The sequence below is a fragment of the Artemia sp. Qi Xiang Cuo genome, unplaced genomic scaffold, assembly GCF_049724085.1.
Source record: "Artemia sp. Qi Xiang Cuo unplaced genomic scaffold, ASM4972408v1 HiC_scaffold_3138, whole genome shotgun sequence".
NCBI classification, from domain to species: domain Eukaryota; kingdom Metazoa; phylum Arthropoda; class Branchiopoda; order Anostraca; family Artemiidae; genus Artemia; species Artemia sp. Qi Xiang Cuo.
In genome coordinates this window covers 7,965-29,825 of record NW_028300533.1, presented here as the reverse complement: position 1 = coordinate 29,825, position 21,861 = coordinate 7,965, and the positions used below count along the sequence as shown (strand labels likewise).

Genomic DNA, 21,861 nt, shown 5'->3' with positions numbered 1-21,861 from the left:
GCCTACTAATTCAAGGTATATATTTGCACATTTGAGGGGAGGGGTGGGTGTAAAGTTTAAACTTACCTCTTTTGCATCAGAAATAAACTTTACCACCACCCCCTCCCTAATTTTCAAATATATAGCCTACCCTAAATTGGTAGGCTATATATAGGGGTGGGGGTAAAATCCTTTTGCAGCAAGAAGAATTATTATATTTGGAAAGAGCATAAAAAAGACATTGAGTGGTATGTTCACTTAATTTGTAAGTTAATAATACAAACAGTGAAAAATTTACCTAGAATTTTACAATACTTTTTTAAGCTCTTTCATTATTCATATAAAATACCTTTGGGGCCCCTTTAAGGGCTCAAGATGCAATTAGACCCAGAATAAATTATTTGATTATGAAAGAGTAGCCTATAAAAATGTGGTAGGCCTAAGTTTTTGGCAGTTCATATATTGACTTAAAAATAAAGTAAACATACTAATCAATGCCTTTTTTAATGCTCTTTCTGAATATAACAATCATTTTTGTCAGAAATGAATTTTACCCCCACCCCTATATATAACTATTAAAGGCTATTTGCACACTAGGGGGTGGGGGTAACGTTTATTTTGATGCAAATGAGAGGTAAGTTTAAACTTTACCCTCACCATCACCCCCTAATGTTAAAATATATACCCTGGATTGGGTTTATATATAGGCTTGGGGTGGGGGTTAAAATACATTTTTGACAAAAATGATTATTATAGCCTATTCATAAAGAGCTTAAAAAAGGCATCAAGTAGTATGTTCATTTTTTATAAGTCAATAATATGCCTATTAACTGCCAAAAATTTACCAAAAAGGCACCAAATGACGTTTTCAATATCATCTCAGCTAAATTATAAGGCCCACTGCAAATTTAGGCTAGGCCTACCTAAAGCTTTACATCATCTGCAAACATTTTAATTTCACTAGGCTATGTTGAATACCTGTGGTAATCATATAGAGAGCTTTAACCCCGTCTAAAGCCTGTTCGAGCTTTTGGTAGCCAATAAGGTCACTTGCCTTAACAAACAAGTCAATTCATTTTAAAATTAATTTCAAGCCTAGCACATGGCATGACATTCAAACTTTGCCGGCTTTATATGCTCTCTGGAAAATAATCCTAATTTTTCTTACCTTATCCAAATATATAGCCAATATTATATATTTTTCATGCATTACTGATTCTTGATTTTGTTATTGTCAATTCAATTTATGGGTACGGTAAAGTGGTTTTAACAGGAGTGTTGCTATTCCGCAACCGACCTGTCTTTAGTTATCAGATGCTATTTCATTTGTCTGACTTTTAGCAAAGTTTTTAAAATTAAAATCCATGTGTTTTCTGCGCATTAGATTATTATGGCAACAATGAAATCGCGTACACCTGCTGGAATTCAGAGTAGGCTAATTACCTTGCATATTCTAAAATTAATTCCTCATTTTAGGCTAGACTATACTACAATGCCCGGTAAAGTTCTACGAAATCATATTATTGAGTTAGGACTAAAGTGAATACACCATTCGATGCCTTTTTTATGCTGATTACGAATATAATAAGCATTTCTATCGGAAATGAATTTCATCCCCCCTATATAGGCCAGTTCAGGGTTAGGTTGGGTTAGGTATAGCCTATATAGGGGGGGGGCTGAAATTCATTTTCAATAGAAATGCTCATTATATTTGTAATCAGCATAAAAAGGCATCAAATGGTGTATTCACTTTAGTCCTAACTCAATAATTTGATTTCATAGAACTTTACCCAATGCCCCCCCTCCCTCTGATGTTCCTAGATATAACAAAATGATATATATAGATATATACATACATATATATATATATATATATATATATATATATATATATATATATATATATATATATATATATATATATATATATATATATATATATATATATATATATATATATATATATATATATATATATATATATATATATATATATATATATATATATATATATATATATATATATACCCCCACCCCTATAGACTATATACCAATTCAGGGTATATATTTGCACATTAGAGGGGTGGGGGGTAAAGTTTAAGCTTACCTACCATTTGCATGAGAAATAAAATTTACCCCACCCCCCTAATGTGCAAATATATACTCTGAATTGGTTTATAGCCTAGGGGTAGGGGTAAAATTCATTTCCAACAAAAATGATTATTATATTTGGAAAGAGCATAAAAAGGCATCAAGTGCTATGTTTACTTTATTTGTAAGTCAATAACATGATTTAGTAAAAATTTACCTTCATATATGTAGCCTATAAAGGTAAAATAATAGATTAGGGACTTTTGTCTATCTTGGAAATTAGTTGAGTTAGGCCTACCTTACCTTAAATTAGTCTACCTTAAATCACACTTGCTAGCCTAGTGATAGAACAAATAGCCTACTGTGTCCATCAGCTTCAGTGATGATGTCTAATTATCTGTGGCATCCCAAAAGATGCATTATGGTTTGTTGGGTCACTTCCTGTCCACTGATGACTTGAATGCATAGAGGTAGAGGTCATAGATAGATGCATAGATGACTTGAATGCATAGGTTGACTAGTAAAGGTCACTATTTTTTCATTGAGGGAGTTCCAAAAGCTGACAACTCTATTTTTTAGAAGAACTTTGTCCTTATTCTGGTGTTTGCTTGTTTCCAGAAAGGCTTTTGAGGATAACCACAAGTTCTCTTTGAATTGTGTGGTTGTAAAAGACCAGGAATGGTATCCTTTGCATTAAGAAGTTTGTATACTGTTATCATGTCACCTATTTGTGATGATATGTCAGAGATGATAATCTAAGCTCACATTGATAGGATAGATAAGGGGTGTCTTTAATACATTTTGTTGTCCTCTTCTAGACTGATTCTAGACCTGCTTGGTCAGTTTTACTGTTTGGTCATACAATACACATTCTAAACTTTAGTCTTGGTTGAACTAGACTCTTTTACTGCTTGTTCATAACAGTTGAATATCTGCTAATTGATGTGCCTGATCTGCCAGGTTTCTTGACAGTAGTCATTTGTACATGAATTGAATTAGGCTAATATATCACTGGATGCCTTTCTTTATGTTCTTTCCAAATATAATAAATACTTCCAGGCTAAATTCCATTATCTGCCCTTAAAGAAGCCTGCAAAAATAACCTATTTTTGTCACTACACAAAAAGTAATCATCACTAGAAATGGGTTTAAAAAGCAGTTTAAAACAGAGTCTATTGTTTGTTTATAAATAGATAATGCAAAATTAATATAGACATAGCATGTTACACAGGCACTGATTTATAGCAATTTAATTCTGCCAAAATTTGTATTTATAAATGTTAATCTAAAATAACAAACATTTTACTGACATCTACAGAACATGTTGTGTTTTATTTGCAGTAACCTGACAGTTAGTAAATTGAAAGAATAGGGAGGTTTCTGAAGTAGGCTACTGTTATATGCTATAGCACTCACCTTATTCTTTTACACTAACCTTAAGTGAAGATAAAATAAAAAAACAAGCTTTTTAACTGAAAGCAAGGAGCAACATTAAAACTTAAAACAAACAGAAATTATTCTGTATATGAAAGGGACTGTCCCCTTCTCAATGCCTCACTCTTTATGCTAAAGTTAGATTCTTTCTCACAACTTTTTTTTAAACAATAAAACACTTTAGCATAAAGAGCAAGGCCTTGAGGAGAGGACAGCCCCTTTCATATACAGGATAATTTCTGTTTGTTTGAAGTTTTAATGTTGCTCCTTACTTTCAATTAAAAAAAACCTGTTTTTTTCATTCTTGAATGTTTTTTAATAAATGCAGGTTTTTATTTTGACTCACTGTACATGAATAATTAAAACAAAATGTGCATATTCACTTTATTTTTATTTGGTTAAATGGCTTTCTTGAAAGTTGTTTAATTTTATTTACAAACATTTTTATTAGTAATAAATATCCATAACTTACAAATTAACTTACATAATGAACTTCTATATTCATATATTTTTAATACATAAATTAGGGGGTTCACCCCCTAGTCAATATCTTTTTCTTTATGCTAAAGTTCAAATTTTGTTCCAATTCTTTAAAAATGACCATTTAATCACAATGGCTGATAATTAAAATAAATAGCTCTTATGAAAGTACTAAAAAATCTTTGGCTTAAAGAGCAAGGTATTGACTTGGGTATTAAAAAATGAAAGTACTCATTGCGTTATGAAATTACTAAAAACTCTTTGGCTTAAAGAGCAAGGTATTGACTTGGGGGTGGACCCAATCGTATATGTAATAATTTCTGTTTGTTTTAAGTTTTGATGTTGCTCCTTACTTTCAGTTGAAAAACTTTTTTTATTTTATTTAAATTCTGAACGTTTTTTAAATAATGCTGGGAAATCCAGTGCCCCTTTCATAGCAATAAGCCTCCCCCCTGAAAACTTCCTCCATGGAAAGATCCTTCCACATAACCCCTGACCCACCCCCCACAACCAGAAAAAATCCCCCTGAAAACATCTGTGTACTTCTCAATAACCAATACTATATGTAAACATTGGGTAGAGTTCATAACTTTCAGCCCTTCCCCCAGGGACTTTGGGGGATTAAGTCATCTTAAAAGGCATAGTTATTATATTTTTGACAATGCTGAACAAAACGGCCATCTCAAAATTTTGATCTGGTGACTTTGGGGAAAAATGAGCATAGGAGGGGGCCTAGTTGCCCTCCATTTTTTTTTGGTCACTTAAAAAGGGCACTGGAACCTTTAATTTCCATTCAAATGAGCCCTCCCACGATATTCTAGGACCACTGGGTCAATATGATCATCTGTGGAAAAAAAAAAAAATAAATAAACATGCATCCATGATCTTTCTTCTAGCAAAAAGTACAAAATTTCACATTTTTGCAGTTAGGAGCTTGAAACATCTACAGTAGGGTTCTCTGATACGCTGAATCTGATGATGTGATTTTCATTAAGGTTCTATAACTTTTAGGGGGTGTTTTCCCCTTTTTTCAAAAATCAAGCCAATTTGCTCAGGCATGTAACTTTTGATGGGTAGAATTAATCTTGATGAAACTTATATATTTGAAATCAGCATTAAAATCTAATTCTTTTGATGTATCTATTAGTATCAAAATTTCGTTTTTTAGAGTTTTGGTTACTATTGAGCTGGGTTGCTCCTTACTTACAGTTTGTTACCACAAACTTTTTGATAGTGATGTAAAATAAGATAAAAATCTTCCATTTAGATTTTTGGTCTCTGATCTTTTATACTATTCTGTGTACTCACAATATTTTGCTCAGCTGTAACTTAATATCTAAGAAGCTTAGCAGTTTTATGTAATTTATGAAACTACAAGAACTTCAGGATTCTAAAGATAATTTTTATTTCCAAATAAAGCTGTTAAGTTGATTAAAAACAGCTATTTAATGGATAAGTAAAACTTGCAAGTTATGTACTGCATGTTCACAATTTATGTGTGAAATGGAACATATTTCAAGTAATCATGGTTATTATTTAAATATAGGGTTTGAAAAGTAAATAATTATTATTTTTTTCCACAGACACTTCATATAGAGGGGGGTTGTATAAACTTTGGAGGGGGCTCATTTGATTGTATTTCAGAAGTTTTAGTCTTTTTTTAAGAGTAAAAAGTGATTGGAAAGCTACTAGCCCCCCCCCCCATTTACACCCTCTTTTCCCCAAATGGATCTGATCAAAATTTTGAGATAGCCGTTTTGTTTAAAAAAGTCCAAAGGTCAAATAACTATGCCTATGGGGTTAATAAAACCCCCTACAGCTCCCAGGGCAAGGACTGTTAGTTATAAAAGCTGCCCATTGTTAACATATAAGCTTTTTGGAAGGGGTGTCATAGACTTCAGAGAAGTCTCATAAGATTTTAAATTGAAAGTTCTAGTTGCCTTTTGAAGAGTCAAGTGTGATTGAAAGGGAACCATCCCCTCCCAAGCCCTATTTCCCCCTAATACTTTCAATTAAAATTTTGAGATAGCTATGTTGTTCAAATAGACCAAAACTTAAACAGCTATAACTAAACAGTTGGCCAATCCCCCAGAGCCTCCAGGGCAAAGGCTATAACTTATGCAAGTTGCTCATTGTTATCTTATCATGTTTTTGGGGAAAGGATGGTCATATTAACTTTGGAGATGGCTCCAAAGTTAAAAAATTCAATTGGAAATAGAAAATTCTAGTGCCATTTTTAGAGTCAAAAGGGATTGGAGGATATCCATCCCCTTCACACCACCCCTCTTATGTCCTTTTTTCCCTAGATGCATTTGATCTAAATTTTGAAATAGCCATTTGGTTCAAAATAGTTCGAAACTTAAACAACTATTACTAAGTGATTGACAAATCACACAGATCCCCTTGGGCAAGGGTTGTAGCATATGCAAGTTATGCATTGTTAACTTGTAAGGTTTTGTAGGAGGGGTGGTTGTATTAATTTTGGAGGAGGGGTCATTCAATGAAAAAATTTGAAGTTCTCATTCCTTAGATAGTATTTTTGTTCACAATAGTCCAAAGGTCAAATAACTATGTTTCCAGGGTTGAAGCACCTGGGCAAGGGCTGTAAGGTATTTAAGTTGCTTATTGTTACTTTGATTTACTGATTTATGGGGGGAAATCTGTAAATTATGCAAGTTGCTTATTGTTACTTTGATAGTGTTACTTTGATGCTAGTTTTGATACTTCATTGCAACTTTAATGTTGAAAAAAACAATTCGATTTTAAATTGAGAATGTAAAAAACTTGAAACTTTGGCAATCAACAATAACCAGGAATTAATGAAAAAAAGTCCAATAAACAAATTATTCAAAGAAAAGTAAAGGCTATATTAAGCCAAAAACCAAAATGACCAAAAATCATAGGCAGCGCAATAGCGCTGCCTAAGTAAAGAATGATGTGGGCAAAATGTATTATTTATTTTTCTTTTTTCTCCATATCCGGGCACGTTTTATAGAAGGATTCTTTACAAGAATTTTAAAAAGGACTCTCTTAATTTGATATGAGAGTGGGTATCGCCCTTTTTAACATTTGGATGCGATAAAAGGGAACCTAGCCCCCCCCACGACAATTGTTCCCTCCAATAAATCCCCTCAAAATTTGTTATGGCCCTTTTTTTCAGCGTAGTTGATTTCCGGATAGATAAAATGTTTTTGAGGAGGACACTTCCCCACAACCCTTGTGTTGTGAAGTATATTTTTATGGTAATTGAGGGTTGTAGTCTTAGATGCCTTTATTCTCCCTTTATAGGGGAGATAAACTCTGGCCCTAAGGTAATTGAACTTTGGTAGCGTGCCTTAGGCTATGACTGAACTAATGAGGCGTACCGACTGAGTATGTTCGAGAGGCTAAAAATAGATCGTAGAGAGTTTGTCTAAAATACAATACTTTTATTCATTTACCCTATAATAAAATCGGATATATTCTGGCTACTGGAACTGGCTGTCCCAAGTAGCCCACAAGTCTCAATAAAACAACAATAAAATATAAATAAGATACTTAGACACTCACGATTATAAGGCAAGGTCCCAAAGTATTGCTAAAATAACGGACCAGAGGTCAGTCCGGCATATAGTTAATTAGAGATTTTTCCTTCCGATAAAATGTATCTTTTATACATTTTTATCAACCACACCTTCCCATAAAATGCTAGGAAGTGGTAATTTCTTAATTTCCCGTTAAACAGAGCTTAGCAGGATATGTTTCTTATCTTAATAAAAAAGTGGTATATCAAACTTCATATTTGCATCATATATATTTTTACTAAATTAATAATTAACTAATATTAGAAAGCTTTACCACACTTGGGGCAAGGGTTTTAAGTTATGCCCTGAGGGCATATAAGAACAATGTTGGCATAATGTATCATTGATTATTTTTTTCCTGTAGAGCAGGGCACTTCGTATCAAAGGCAATGTCATAGAAACTTTGAAAAGAGCTCATTCAATTGGAAATTGGAGTGGCTTGTGCCCTTTTTTAATAGTCGAAAGTGATTGGAAGGCAACTAGCACCCCTTCCACGCCCACCATTTCCCGAAACACACCCAATCAAAATCTTGAGATAGCCATTTTGTTCAGCATAGTTGATTTCCAGATAGAAATTATGTTTTTGAGGAGGATACTCCCCCACAGCCTTCAGGGCAAGGGTTGTAAGTTGTGCCCTGGGGGCATATAAGGTTTTTTATAAAAGGCGTTGTCATAGAAACTTCAAAAATGGCCCATTCAATTGGAAATTGAAAGGGCTAGTGCCCTTTTTAATTGTTGAAAGTGATTGGAGGGCAACTAGCCCCCCCCCCATGCTCATCATTCCTCCAAACATATCCAATCAAAATTTTGAGATAGCCATTTTGTTCAGCATAGTTGATTTCCAGATAGAAAATATGTTTTTGAGGAGGACACTCCCCCACAACCCTCGGGGCAAGGGTTGTAAGTTATGCCCTGGGGGCAGATAAGGTTTTTATAGAAGGTGTTGTTGTAGAACCTTCAAAAAAGGCTTATTTGATAGGAAATTCATAGTGCTAGTGCCCTTTTTAATAGTCGAAATTGATCAGAGGGCAACTAGCCCCCCCCCCCCATGCCCATCATTCCCCCAAACACATCCAATCAAAATTTTGAGTTAACCATTTTGTTCAGCGTAGTTGATTGCCAGATGGAAAATATGTTTTTGAGGAGGACACTCCCCCACAACCCTCAGGGCAAGGGTTGTAAGTTATGCCCTGGGGGCATATAAGGTTTATATAGAACGCATTGTTGTAGAAACTTCAAATAAGGCTCATTCAATTGGAAATTGAAATGGCTAGTGCACTTTTTAATAGTCAAAAGTGATTGGAAGGCAGCTAACACCCCTTCCACGCCCACCATTTCTCCAAACGCATCCAATAAAAATTTTAAGACAGCCAATTTGTCCCACAATGTTCAAAGTTCAGTAAATTATACCTATGAGCAGGACGCAAAAAATATAAATGTTCTTACTTTTATAACTTTAATAAATCAAATAATATTAACATTCAATCAAATAAATTAATCTGAACATTTGATATGCAACAATATTGTTTGCTGATAGCTCATCAATTCAAGATTTTATTTCACTGTAATTTTTGTTTTTATTTTTAATGTTGTAATAAGTACAAAAGAAATTATTTGGAATCTAATCCAATTTGAGTAAAGTGCCAATGATGCAGTAGGCTTTAGGTTTTTACAATTAGGGAAGGGGGCAGTAGCCAAACTCTTGTTTGTAGTGAAAACTACATGTGTCTTGAACAGTCTTAGAAAAAACTAATAAAATTAAATTTAATATTTGATATATAATCACATTAATGGCTGAAAACTCATCAGTTCGAAGTCTTATTTCACTGTAATTTTTATTTGATTTTCAATTTTGTTATTTGTAACAAGTACAGAAGGAAATGTTTGTGATACAATTCGTTTTCAGTAAAGCGACAATGACGCAGTAGGCTTTAGACTTTTACAGTTAGGGAAGGGGGCAGTAGACAAACTCTTGTAGTGATTTTGTTCGTTTTAAGTTTGATTTGCACATTCAATTTATGTTTTACTGGTTTTAAGATTGATTTATTCATTTATATTAGTATGTGCTGAATGTTTGTTTGTTATAATTCTTTATTTAAGTAGCTAATATTAAGTTATCAAATTTTAGTCTTATGCTAAAGCAATTTTTTTTTCAAATAATGTGTAACCTACTTGTGTGAAGCTGAAGTTTTTGGTTTTCATATTGACTCAAAGGGGAACCTGAAAAATACAAATATCAAACATTAGTCATAGGCTAAAGCAGTGTTTTTTTTTCAAATAATTTATAACTGTCTTACATGAAACTAAAGTTTTTCTTTCCATGTTGACTCAAAAGGGAACCTGAAAAAGACAAATATCAAATATTAGTTATGTGCTAAAGCAAAGTTTTTTTCCAAATAATTTGTAACTTAAGTACTTGAAGCTGAAATTTTTCCTTCCATATTGACTCAAAAGGGAACCTGAAAAAAACAAATACCAAATTTTAGTCATATGCTAAAACAAAGTTAATAATCTATAACTTTTTTATGTGAAATTAAAATTTTTCTTTCCATGTTGACCCAAAAGGGGACCTTAAAAAGACCAATATTAGATATTAGCTATATGCTAAAGCAATTTTTTTTTAAATTAATTTATAACTTACTTACGTGAAACTTAAGTTGTTTTTCTTCCATGTTGACTCAAAAGGGAAACTGTAAAAGACATTGAATACGAGTCATATACTAAAGCATAATTTTTTTTCAAATAATTTAAAACTTACTTACCTGAAACTGAAGACGTTTTTCTTTCAATTAATTTATTCTCACTTACGTGAAACTGAAGTTTTTCCTTTCATTTTGACTCAAAAGGGAACTTGAAAAAGACACATATGAACTTAGATGAAACTGAAGTTTTTCCTTTCATGTTGACTCAAAAGAGAACCTGAAAAATACATATGTAAAATATCATTCATAGGCATATCTCTACAGCGGTTTGCATTAAAGCATTTAGTTTTCTGACCATATAACATATCTTGTCTTTGAATAAATCTTCTGAACCTTTCCGGTGTTGCATTTTCAATGTGTGCTCCTATTATCCTAGTTGTCTTAAGGTATTGTAAACAAATAGACTGACTAGTTGTATCATTTCATTAAAATTTAGTGGGTTTGGGAGGGGGAATGTTTTTGTCAGTTATTAGGGGTGGGGGGAATTTGTCATTTTTTAAATAGAAAAAAAAACCGTTTTGCAATGAAAATATTTCAACAGAGGTATTTTCGAAAATCCAGGGGAGGGTAAAAACCAAGGAGGGCACATCCTCCTTCCTCTACTAAAGATATCTCCTCATTCTACTGGCAATTGACAAATGTTTATGTATTATTTTTTTCAGATCAGATAAGGCATTTTGGAAAATCATGCCATATCCAGCAACAATCAACTGTAAATGCCTACCCTGACCAGCTTACCAATCGAAATCCTAGAAATCTTGAAAAATTACGAATTGACAGAAAGCCTGAAGGATGGCCTCTAGATACACCATCTAGAGCTTACTGGCACAAGTAAGTTGGGTTCTTGTTTCCATTATGCCTAAATCATACCACAACCACACTTGTTGATAAAAGCAAAATTCTGTACAATTACAGTGCCAGTATTGTGTCCTGCACATGCTGGGGTAGTTGGGTAAATTCAACTTTCAACTGCAATTGCATGTGGTTGATGTGTTCAACCAACCAAAAGGCAACATGCCTTTTAATCGAGACAGCCCCACAGGGTCCAGTGGACTGTGTCAATTTTGAACAAAACGCCTATCTGAAAATTTCGATCGGATTCTTTTGGGGAAAAGAGGGTGTGTGGTGGCTAGTTGCCCTCTGATTACTTTCGACTCTAAAAAGGGAACTAGAACTTTCAATTTGCAATCAAATGAGCCTCCTCCCAAATTAATGCGACTACCCCTTCCATAAAAACCTTATATGCCCTGGCCTCAGAGCCACCATATTTAAGAAACTCATTTACTACGTTATCAGCAACTGGGTCCTTGTTATTTTCTAATCCCTATCACTAATTCTTCCTCACAAAATAAATCTTCCATCACATCCAGGGTGTCACAAACTTTTTATTTGCCTCTATATCTTTTCCTGTAACTCTATCCCTGTTTAGCACATTCTCAAAATTTTCTGTCCATCTCTCTTTAGCTTTTTCCTCATCACTAATTGTGGCCCCGTCCTATCTTTAACTGGGACAAGTCCAGATTGACTACTCCCTCTCAATTTATTCACATGCCAGGACAATACTTGAATTATATATCGTCTAGCTTCATCTTCCAGATCCTTGGTAATTTTGTCCATGGTATCCACTTCACACCTCTTTAGTTCATATTTTAATACTTTCTTTACATCACTCTTATTTTCATATGATCTGTCACTCAGATAATTCTTATACAAGCCCCTTCTCCTCTTTATCAAACATAAAGAATTTTCATTAATATTCCTAGCTCTGTTCCTAACTTCCGTCCCTAAGGCACCATCAGCAACTTCACAAATTATTTTCCTAAAACTATTCAATCCATCTACATTGTCAAAATTTAAACTCTCCAGTTTAGTATTCAACTGTTCCTGGGAATTTTCCCTCAAATTCTCATCCTGGTATCTACCAACGTCAATGCTTCCTTAGTCACTATTAGATGGTGAATTTTAATTTTTAACATCACTAGCAGTACTCCTATATACCCTAGTATCTTCGATTGATCTTGCCAGTCTTTGGTTTACAATAATATAATCAATTAGGTTAGCTGTCTTACCATCATGTGGATACCATGTTAACTTATGGGCCATTTCATGTCTAAATACTGTATTGAATATAACTAAGTTGTTATACCTACAAAATTGCAGAAGTCTGTAGCCATTACTATTTTCTTTTCCTACACCAAATTTATCTAGGCTACGATGCCATCTATCCCTATTTCTGCCGATCTGGGCGTTAAAATCTCCTAATAAAAACTAAATTTCTACCTGGAACCCTGTCTATTTGTTCCTGTAACTATAATTGAAATTCATCTGAGTCACTACTACTTCTGTCAGTCGGTTTTACAGGGGCATGTTCTAATATGGCTGATACCCCGCACTTGTTAGTCATAAAATAAGCGATTAGTATTCTATGATTAATACCTTCTAGGCCTAAACAAGACTTAACAGCTTTTTATTCATCATGAGCCCTACTCCCTGTCTATGCACCCCATCCTTCCTGCCTGAATAACTTTTTTAGATCTTCGACGTATGGGTTAAAGAGAATGGGTAACTTATAAGATTTGGAACTTGGGCTACTATCGACAAAAAAAAAAAAAAAAAATATCAATGCCATCTAGCTTTTGGCAACCCCTGACATTTATGTTTTTTTGTTAGAAACTAAGATTAGACTCGTATTATTTGCCTAATTTTACCATTTACAAAAATGAAATTAATTATTCTCATTATTACTTTGAATAAAATTTCAAGTGTTGCCAAATGCTAGATGGTGTTAATAGTTGTTGGTTTTTTGTCAATACTAGCGCCAGTCTTCACTCTTATTTACCCATACTCTTTGGTTTTAAGCTTAAGACTAAGAGTTCAATCTGGAAATCTGACCAAGTGCTATCCTTGCAAAAAAAGTGATTTTCCTTGTTGCTGTTCAAGACAGGGGACTGTAAGTATCCTTTCTAAGGTTTTCGGCCATGGCGATTCCAATGATGAACTTTTTGTTTCAATCCAACGCTGTTCATGAGGTATTTAAGGGTATTTTCAGACATTCCCATTAATTTGTTTTCAAAACAATATTTTACTATTAAGACTAATCGAGATAATAGTTAAATATTTTCAATTTGATTTAATTTAATTCTTGTTAAATTAATTCATAAACAAAACTTTAATTTAATTAATTTTGAATTTTCTAATTTGTATTATTTTTAATTCTCATTTTAGGATTTTTGTGACAGAGTCTAGTCGTTATTTTACTGCTTATGTTGAGCACAATAATGGAAGGATTGTTGCCCAAGCATCATCAAAAGAAGGATCCTTCCAAAAAAGGCTTCTCTCCTTGAAAGATTCTATTGCCGCGGAAACCGTTGGAAAAGTACTGGCTCAGAGGCTCCTCATGATGGGCTTGGCGGAGGTACATTCAGATTTTGGGCCAGATGAAATGCAATCTGAAAAGGTATTTAGTGAGGAAATTTGCTCCAAGTTTTTAGTTCACGCTTAAAAATCTAAGGTGGTGAGAGGGTAAACCCCCCTAAGAATTGGTCGGAACTGCTCTACTATGATAAATTTCTAGTTTTTATGACTTAAATTCAGTTAGCGGTTTTTTTTTTTACGAAAGGCAGTATATAGAGCCGTAATATATCTGTCTGAGGAAGCTCTAATATCTCTGTCGAACTTCGAAACTTGAACTGTTAAGATAATCAAACTGTTATTTACTGTCATGGAAAGGCAGTGTGGTCTTCAAAATTAACTATTGAATTAGTTAGTATTCGGTCTCAGTTTCTAAGAAAACACAGCTGTGAAGCTTCGAAAAAAACTCCGAGAAACACTATATGGCATTTGTGATCTTTCTTCGATATTAACGTCAGTTTCCTCTCTTAAAGCTACCCATACTTTTTTAGCTTCACCTAAAAATTTGCAGTACATCGTCAGTTGGGTATCAAAAGGTCTTATCTCCATTTTTTGGTAAAACGAGCAAGTCTGCCCACCAGATTCTCCGTTCAAAAAGGTGTGAGTCAGTCTCATAAGGAAAATTCTATATTGACTCGAAGAGTCACCTAGTGATCGAAATCAGAACGACGTATCTAAGTCTGTCATTTGAATACGATTCAAAAAGTTGTATCTGGAGGTCTTTTTGAACGGTTAAAATCATTCCATACATTATGGCTTTTTGAGCCGATATTACTTTGACTTTTTTTTCTAGCTGGAGCTCGTGATTCGATCCCTAAAGGCTGGTGTTCTATACACGTTTTGTTAGCAGTAGTCTTTGTCCCCCAAGATTTTGTCTGATGCCCTCTTATCCTGTTTTTTTTTTAGTTTCTTTAAGTATAAATTTAACAGTTTGGTCAATTATTGGCACCTTTGTCTCATTGCCCCCCCTCCCCCAAGAGTTTGCTCATTGGCACTCTTGTCACATTGGGGCTCCCCCAAGATTTTGCTCTACATCTGCCCCTGACATGAAGAGCGGGGTATTGAGGAGGGGGAGAACCCTTTCATACACCGAATAATTTTTGTTCGTTTTAAGTTTTATTGTTGCTCCTTACTTTCAGTTGAGAAATATTGTTTTATAACTTCAAGGATGCATACCCATTCATAGAGTTTCACATAAAATAACTTTGTCCTTTTTTGGCTTCCTGTATGTGCATATACAAATGAAGGATCATGTTACTGGTAGGAAGGGAATTTATCATTTCTTGATAATGATTTTTCAGTAGCCGATTATAATTAAGTATTTGTCAAAATTTGAAAACGGTTCATTCACTAGATTTGTCTGAGAGAGTTGATTAACTGGGTTCATCTCTCTCATTGAACTCTCTCAGACAAATCTAATGAATGAACCGAAAGTCATTATTTTGTTCTGTATATGGCTAATATATCCAATGTTGAAATAGTTAAATTTCTGTGTTATATAATACATTTTATATGGTGATTTAACTTTTGAGGTGGAGATTGGCTGTCCAACTACTGGATATCTTACTCTAGGTATCTTTTTTTTATATAGAAATCCTTTCTGAATTCTTTATAGATACGTTAGTTATAATTTTAATGCTTTAGTATATCTGCTGATGACGATCGCTGTAAATGTGGTCGAAATATCCAGACTTTTGTATCTGTTTTCACTGTCCAATAAATGGACTTATCTCCAATTCAATGTTTACTTGTTCGTCATGGAAAGGCAGTGTGGTCTTGGGATACCTAATTTAAGGTATTACGTCAAAAAAAAAAAAAAAAACGCTGGTAGTAAAATAAGGGGAAAAGGCTGGAAAAAATAACAGAAAAAAAGGCTAAAATGACCTTTTGTTTTGCTGAGACAATGATAAAACTGTATGGCCCATTAATAATAGCAGACGAAGGAATTTAAAAAATAGGGAATTTTTGAATCTATAAAAACTCGAAGTAATTTCCGTAGAAATAAAATTTCTTTGCAACTTTGACTGGTAAGACAAACTAGATATTACCTATATTGCTAATAGTCCATCTCAGCCAAAAAAAAGTGGAACGAATAAGAATGCAGGTTTAAAAGCATAATGTAAAATTCTCTGATACGCTGAATTTGATGGTGTGATTTTCATTAAGATTCTTTGAATTTTAGGGGATGTTTTGCCCTTTTTCGAAAATTAGTGAAATTTTCTCATGCTAAAAAAAGAACCTTCAACCTCTCCCACATAATCGTGAATAGGCGCTCCTGTCCAAAGTAGCTTATGCTTCTTGTAGACTTAATTAAAATAACCTTAAAATAGCTGGTTAAATGAGGTTTCTTGTACACAGAATTGCATATTTTCACTGAAAAATACCTTAATTGGGCATTTCAGTGAAAAATTGTCCTCCCAGACTCCCCCCCCCCCCCTTGGTATTTTAAATCTAGATATCCTGACTCATCATGTCATCAGTATCATCACTTGAGATACTTTGTAAAGCGTCTAAGTAATAAGGAACATCCTTGTTTCATAAAATCTTTACCTTTTTGGTGATATTTTTACCGAAAATATCTTGTTTAGGCATTTTCATTGAAAAATGTTTCCTCACAGCCCCCCCCCCCCCACATCGATTTTTGAAATCTAGATATCATGACTCATCATGTCGTAAGTATCATCACTTGAGACACTTTGAAAAACATCTAAGTAATAGGATAAAATCGTCGTTCCATGAGATGTTTACCTTTTTGGGGTATTTTCACCGAAGAATACCTTTTTAAGTATTTTCATTGAAAAAACTATCCTTTTTAGATATTTCTAATAAAAAAACTGACATCCTACCTTCTTTCCTAGATTTTTAAATTCGAAATGTAATGACTCATCACGTCATGAGTATTATTGCTTAGATTGCTTGGAAAACTTCTATTTAATAAGGTCAATCGTTATTCGGTAAAATCTATACTTATCATCAGCAGAAGTATTAATTTCAATTTTTCTCTCTTTTTTAGGTAAAAAAGGTATTGAAGGCTTTAGAAGAAAGTGGAATCTCCTTGAAAGAGCCTGAACGATATATGCCTCCAGCCCAGCACAGAGGAAAGCCTGCTGATGAAAAACCATGGGATATGGTTTCAGATAGCTAAGCTTTTTTGTTTCCTAGTTGTTGTTTTTTATTAAATGAAACTTAATATATGCTCATTATCCCGCATATTTTGGGTTTGTACCATACGATATACGTACCGTATAGTGTTGTAACTGATAAAATTGGTCACGGTAAAATTGGGTATTTTACTTATTTTACCGGTATTTTACATCTTTTACTGACATATTTTACGTCGCCTTGCAATTTTTAGAGTACAAAAGCGCGAAGAAGCATTGAGAAAAAGGATTGAATATGGTTTTGTTTCGTGTATAGCTGTGTTCCGCGGTTTAAAAGGTCTGATTTAGGTATCCTGTTGTCAGAACCTCTTTCCTGTTATCAGAAGCCTTTCCATGAAGATAAATAAAAGTTCAAATAGGGATAAAATCCTTTTAGTAGGCAGTGTTTCACAAACAGTGATATAAATTCACAAAAAATACCAGATATTTCGGTCGCATATGCAGTGACCGTCATCAGTAGTAAAACTGTTGATGACGGTCACTGCGTATGTGACCGAAATATCTGGTATTTTTTTGTGAATTCCTATCACTGTTTGTGAAACGCTGTCTATTAAAAGGATTTTATCCGTATTTGAACTTTTATTTATCATTATAATTTTATAATGGTGAAATATTAGTTGAAATAAAATCACGTTAGTTCACTCAACTGTTCAAGACAGAAAGGGTTACATGCAGGATTGACATATAACAAACAAGAAAAAAAAATTAAACATTCGAGAAAAACGAGGGTAATATCAGTCAACGGACAAAAAAGAAGCTGAAATTATAGAGGCAGAAACTTCGTCAGGGACTTACACCCAGACGTCTTCAATGCTCAAAAAAAGAAGGAAACTAACCTTGTGATTTAGCTCTAACTAAGCAGAAGAAAGACTGAATTAAACAAACAAAAAAACCAAGCCAAAATAAATGACAGACCATTCTCCAATTAGATTGGGCAAGAATTCTCTGCTTAGTGATTGACTTAGCTTATCTACTGGCCTAATTTTGATTTAAAGTGTGGTCAGAAAATATCAATTTAAACTGAAGAAAAATGTTATTTGAATCATTTAATTTTAAGTTATTGTAAATTGGGTTTATAGGAATATCTCCAGTATCTCTATTTAGAGCTAGGTCTCTATATGTATAGACATTTTAAATTTCAATTGCCTTCCTAAAAGAATGTGGGAAGCCATTTGCTTCAAATATTAAAGTTGCTTCATCAAAAAGAACTGCATGTTCTGGATTTTCAACAATGTGGAGGGCCAAAGCAGAATCAATATCCTCATTTTTATTTTAAATTTCCCATCTCAGAGAAATCTTGTATTCATGCCGTCTTTCCTTTGGGAGCCGGCGTTTACGCTCCCCCCGGAAATACACCCGCGGGATTCCCCCCCCCCCCCCCCACGGAAAATTCCTCCCTATCTTCCCCTTGGATAATTCCAGATTTTCATTAGAAGGGAAATTGAAAATTCTACTCTCCTGTTTAAGTTACGGTCACCTGAACCAGAATCTAGGTCTGAAGGAAAGGAGTTAGATTTGCAAGCAAATCCTATTGAAGACAGTCTTAATGACTGTGAAAGCGACTGAATGTTCAGCTATTATTACCCAGTATATATATATATATATATATATATATATATATATATATATATATATATATATATATATATATATATATATATGCATCAGATTACCTATATATATCTAGCCACAAGATTACCAAAGGGATAAACTAGACAGTTAATTAAATTAATGAAACTCTTGATGAAGGGGCATTATCTTTTTTAAGCCCATGAAATCAGAATCATTAAAAAATTTGGTACTTCTGTCTTATAGCCACCATACTCAAGATCTTGTATCGCGAACATGAAACAATAACCGGTTTTCATGGTCTTTATACCATGATGTGTTGCAAAATTATTTTACGGTAATTTTGGAAAACTAGTACCGTACCATACAACTGTACAATTTGATTTCTTTTTCTCCTATGCATAGATTGTTTCAGTATATGTTATGTATTAAATGATTATTTTTGCCATTATTTAAAATAATCTATTTCTGCACTAAGAAACCAGTAGGCTTGTTTAATGGTCATTATGGTGAATGGTATTTTATTTAATCCGTCATTATGTTTAATGTGTCTTGAATATCATCTGGACACATTTATTGTAATCTGAATAACAAATACATTCCAAATTTATATTAATCGAGACATTGATACAAACATAAAAGCTCGCAAAGTCGTTTTATCCATTGCATCAAAAGGGTATTCAGCTTCAGCAAAAGCTGATTACTTCAGCTTAATCAGCTTCGGCTTTTTTTTTCTATCTTATCTGGTGTATCAAAAGTATGTTCAGCTTCATCCTATAACAGATTATTTCAGCTTGAGGTTAATTTCCTAGATTATTTCAGCCTTGTGTTATTTTTCTTAGATTATTATTCAACGTATGAAAAGTGTTTTCAGCTTCAGCCAAAAACAGACTAGTTCGGCTGAATCAGCTTTAGATTACTATCCGGTGCGTTGAAAGCATATTCAGCCTCAGCCATAAACTGACTATAAGCTGAATCATCTTCAGATTATTATCTAATCTATTGAAAGTGCATTCTTCTTCAGTCAAAACAGACTAGTTCAACTGAATCAGCTTTGGATAATTTTCCCTGGATTATCATCCGGTGTATTAAAAGTATATTCAACTTTATCTAAAAATGAACCATCAGCTGAATCAGTTTTGCATTATTACCTAGTAGATAAAAATAAATACAGCTTCAGTGAAAAAAAGGCCATCAGCTTCAGATTATTGTGCATTGTATTTAAAGTACAATTGGCTTCAGTCAAAAACAGACTGGATAACTTTAATAGCTTTGAATTATTACCTGGTGTACGGAAGGTATATTCAGATTCAGCCAAAAACAGAACATATCCTGTATCAGCCTAACATTATTATCCAATGTGTAAAAATATATTCTGCCAGAAACGGACCATCGGCTAAATCAGTTTCAGATTATTATGTTCAAGCCAAGGGACTATAAGTTTCCTATATAGGGGTTTCGGACAAGGCGGTTCTAATAGTGTACTTTTTGTTTTCATCTCATTCTAGTTTTAGGAGCCATGACATTTCATTTTTTTTACTATGGGGCGTGATCGTCTCTTACTAGGTTTCTAGCTACCGCTGCAACCCGGATGAAGTTCTCGGGCCTCAGGGATAAGTCCTATTAAATATGTTTATCACCTACTCTTAGAATTCCTTGCCATATGAACATTTCATGGTTTTATGGTTAGCAGTTAGGACTTTGAATCCTGTGATCTCAGTTCAAATCTTGGTGGGGGCTTTTTGTGATGTGTAGCTTACTTATACTACCATGTAGGTTTCTGCCGTAATTCCTTCTTTTCAATATCAAATTTATTATTATGGGCTAGAGTTTGGTTCTTTACCATAAACTAGTATGCCAAGGCCAACAGTTCTTTATTACAACTATGGTTAAGTTGTCTATTCATGTTAGTATAGGCAAGAGTTTGTTCTTTATTATAAAATTTCTTAAGGGACATAATTAAAATAAATTTGCGTTATACTATCATTTCTAAAGATAAGTATGTGCCCCATCTTGTCAAAGAAGGGAAATCACTTTTTCACATTGGAAGCAGTGATGTGTCTTTTTTTAATTCTTGCTTTCTTTTTTCCGTCGCTGCTAGTAGGGCGCTGAAACATCATAGAGAGATATTCAAGGGTTCATTTAGAAGGGATTTGCTATATCTATTATTTTAATACTTAGGAATTGCTATAATTGCTATAGCCTTTTATAAGCATAACTTAGTCTAAAAATATGCAACGCCAAGTTCAAAAAAACTTTTTCCACAAAATAAGTTTTTCAACGAAAAGTAAAGAACTCTATTAAACCAGTTTATAGAAATGATGCATTGAGATCTTGGTTTTGATCTTGATCTCCTCTTTTTCAAGTTTTCTATTGATATCCTGATCTTGTGCATGTCTAAGTTTAAAGTCTAAGGTTAGAATCCTTTTCAGAAGGCCGCTTGCTTGTGCCTTCGTTTTCGCATCGGTGTTCTTATTCTGTTTAAATTTGTCAATGGCTAAAACGATTGCTTCAAACAAAGTAACTACTGCTTGTATGGTTTCAGCCCTTGCAGTCCACCGAGAATCCGAGATATAAATTGCACTATACTTTATAACACTGTTTAGTCTTCTGGCCTGGTAGCGAATATAAGGCACACAGCAGTCAATAAGTTTAGATACTTTCTGCTGGGCTCCGTTAAATTGATAAGACATTGCACTTGCATAGTCATAAGTCTGGAAAGCTAGTTTATCCAGAGTAATTCCTCTCCTTGACAATGTTCCTATTATACTTTCTGACATACCCTGCCCAGTTTTGTCATTGGCCTCGCTAACATGTAATAGTCTCTCTTTAGGTGTCCCTTTCGAGCTTATAGTATGGATTGCGACTGCAAGCTTATAAGAATGTGAAGCATCGGGTGTCGTATCCGTCATCGCAAAATAAAATTTTGAATCCAAGACTTTGTCAAGGATCTTTTCCTTTACTTTTGCTGAAAGCAAGTAAATTAACTCGTTCTGAAAAATTGTGCGTAAATAAGTAAATTGGTATGGTCTATATCGGGTATCTAGAGCAGCCATATATTTCTTTAGAAGTTGAACAATTTGAACGAAGTTGCCATTTTATTCTTCAGTTCTCTTAAAGGCAATATCCTATCTCGCTAGTGTCCATGCAACGTCCAGAAAATTTTCTAAGGTTTACCGTTATTCTCTTCATCTTTTGCTTGCTGCAAAACCTTAGTTCGGGTACTTTCATTAAGTAGGTAATCCCGATGGCCAAAGTTATTGACAGAATGACAAAAATCAGACAAAGCTGCCTTGGAGAAAACTATCAACGTCATCTAGCTTTTGGCGATATCTGACGCTTTTGTAATCGTTTTTCCGTTAGGAACTTAGATCAGACTCTTATTATTTTCCAAATTTTACCTTTTACACTAATTAAATTGATAATTCTTATTATTATTCTGAATAAAATGTCAAGTGCGCCGAACGCTAG

General features: G+C 33.8%; 2 protein-coding genes across 2 annotated transcripts; one reads left to right on the top strand and one right to left on the bottom strand.

Annotated features, from left to right (window-relative positions):
• The first annotated feature begins 1,326 nt into the window (after positions 1 to 1,326).
• On the top strand, positions 1,327 to 16,856 carry LOC148938554 (large ribosomal subunit protein uL18m-like). Its single transcript, XM_089107706.1, has 4 exons — positions 1,327 to 1,409; positions 10,912 to 11,080; positions 13,475 to 13,706; positions 16,674 to 16,856. The coding sequence occupies exons 1-4, from the start codon at positions 1,370 to 1,372 to the stop codon at positions 16,803 to 16,805; spliced, it is 573 nt and encodes a 190-aa protein (XP_088963832.1). The 5' UTR covers positions 1,327 to 1,369; the 3' UTR covers positions 16,806 to 16,856.
• A 3,834-nt stretch (positions 16,857 to 20,690) lies between these two features.
• LOC148938553 (uncharacterized) lies at positions 20,691 to 21,446 on the bottom strand. Its single transcript, XM_089107700.1, has one exon. The coding sequence runs from the start codon at positions 21,444 to 21,446 to the stop codon at positions 20,691 to 20,693; it is 756 nt and encodes a 251-aa protein (XP_088963826.1).
• Positions 21,447 to 21,861: the final 415 nt, after the last annotated feature.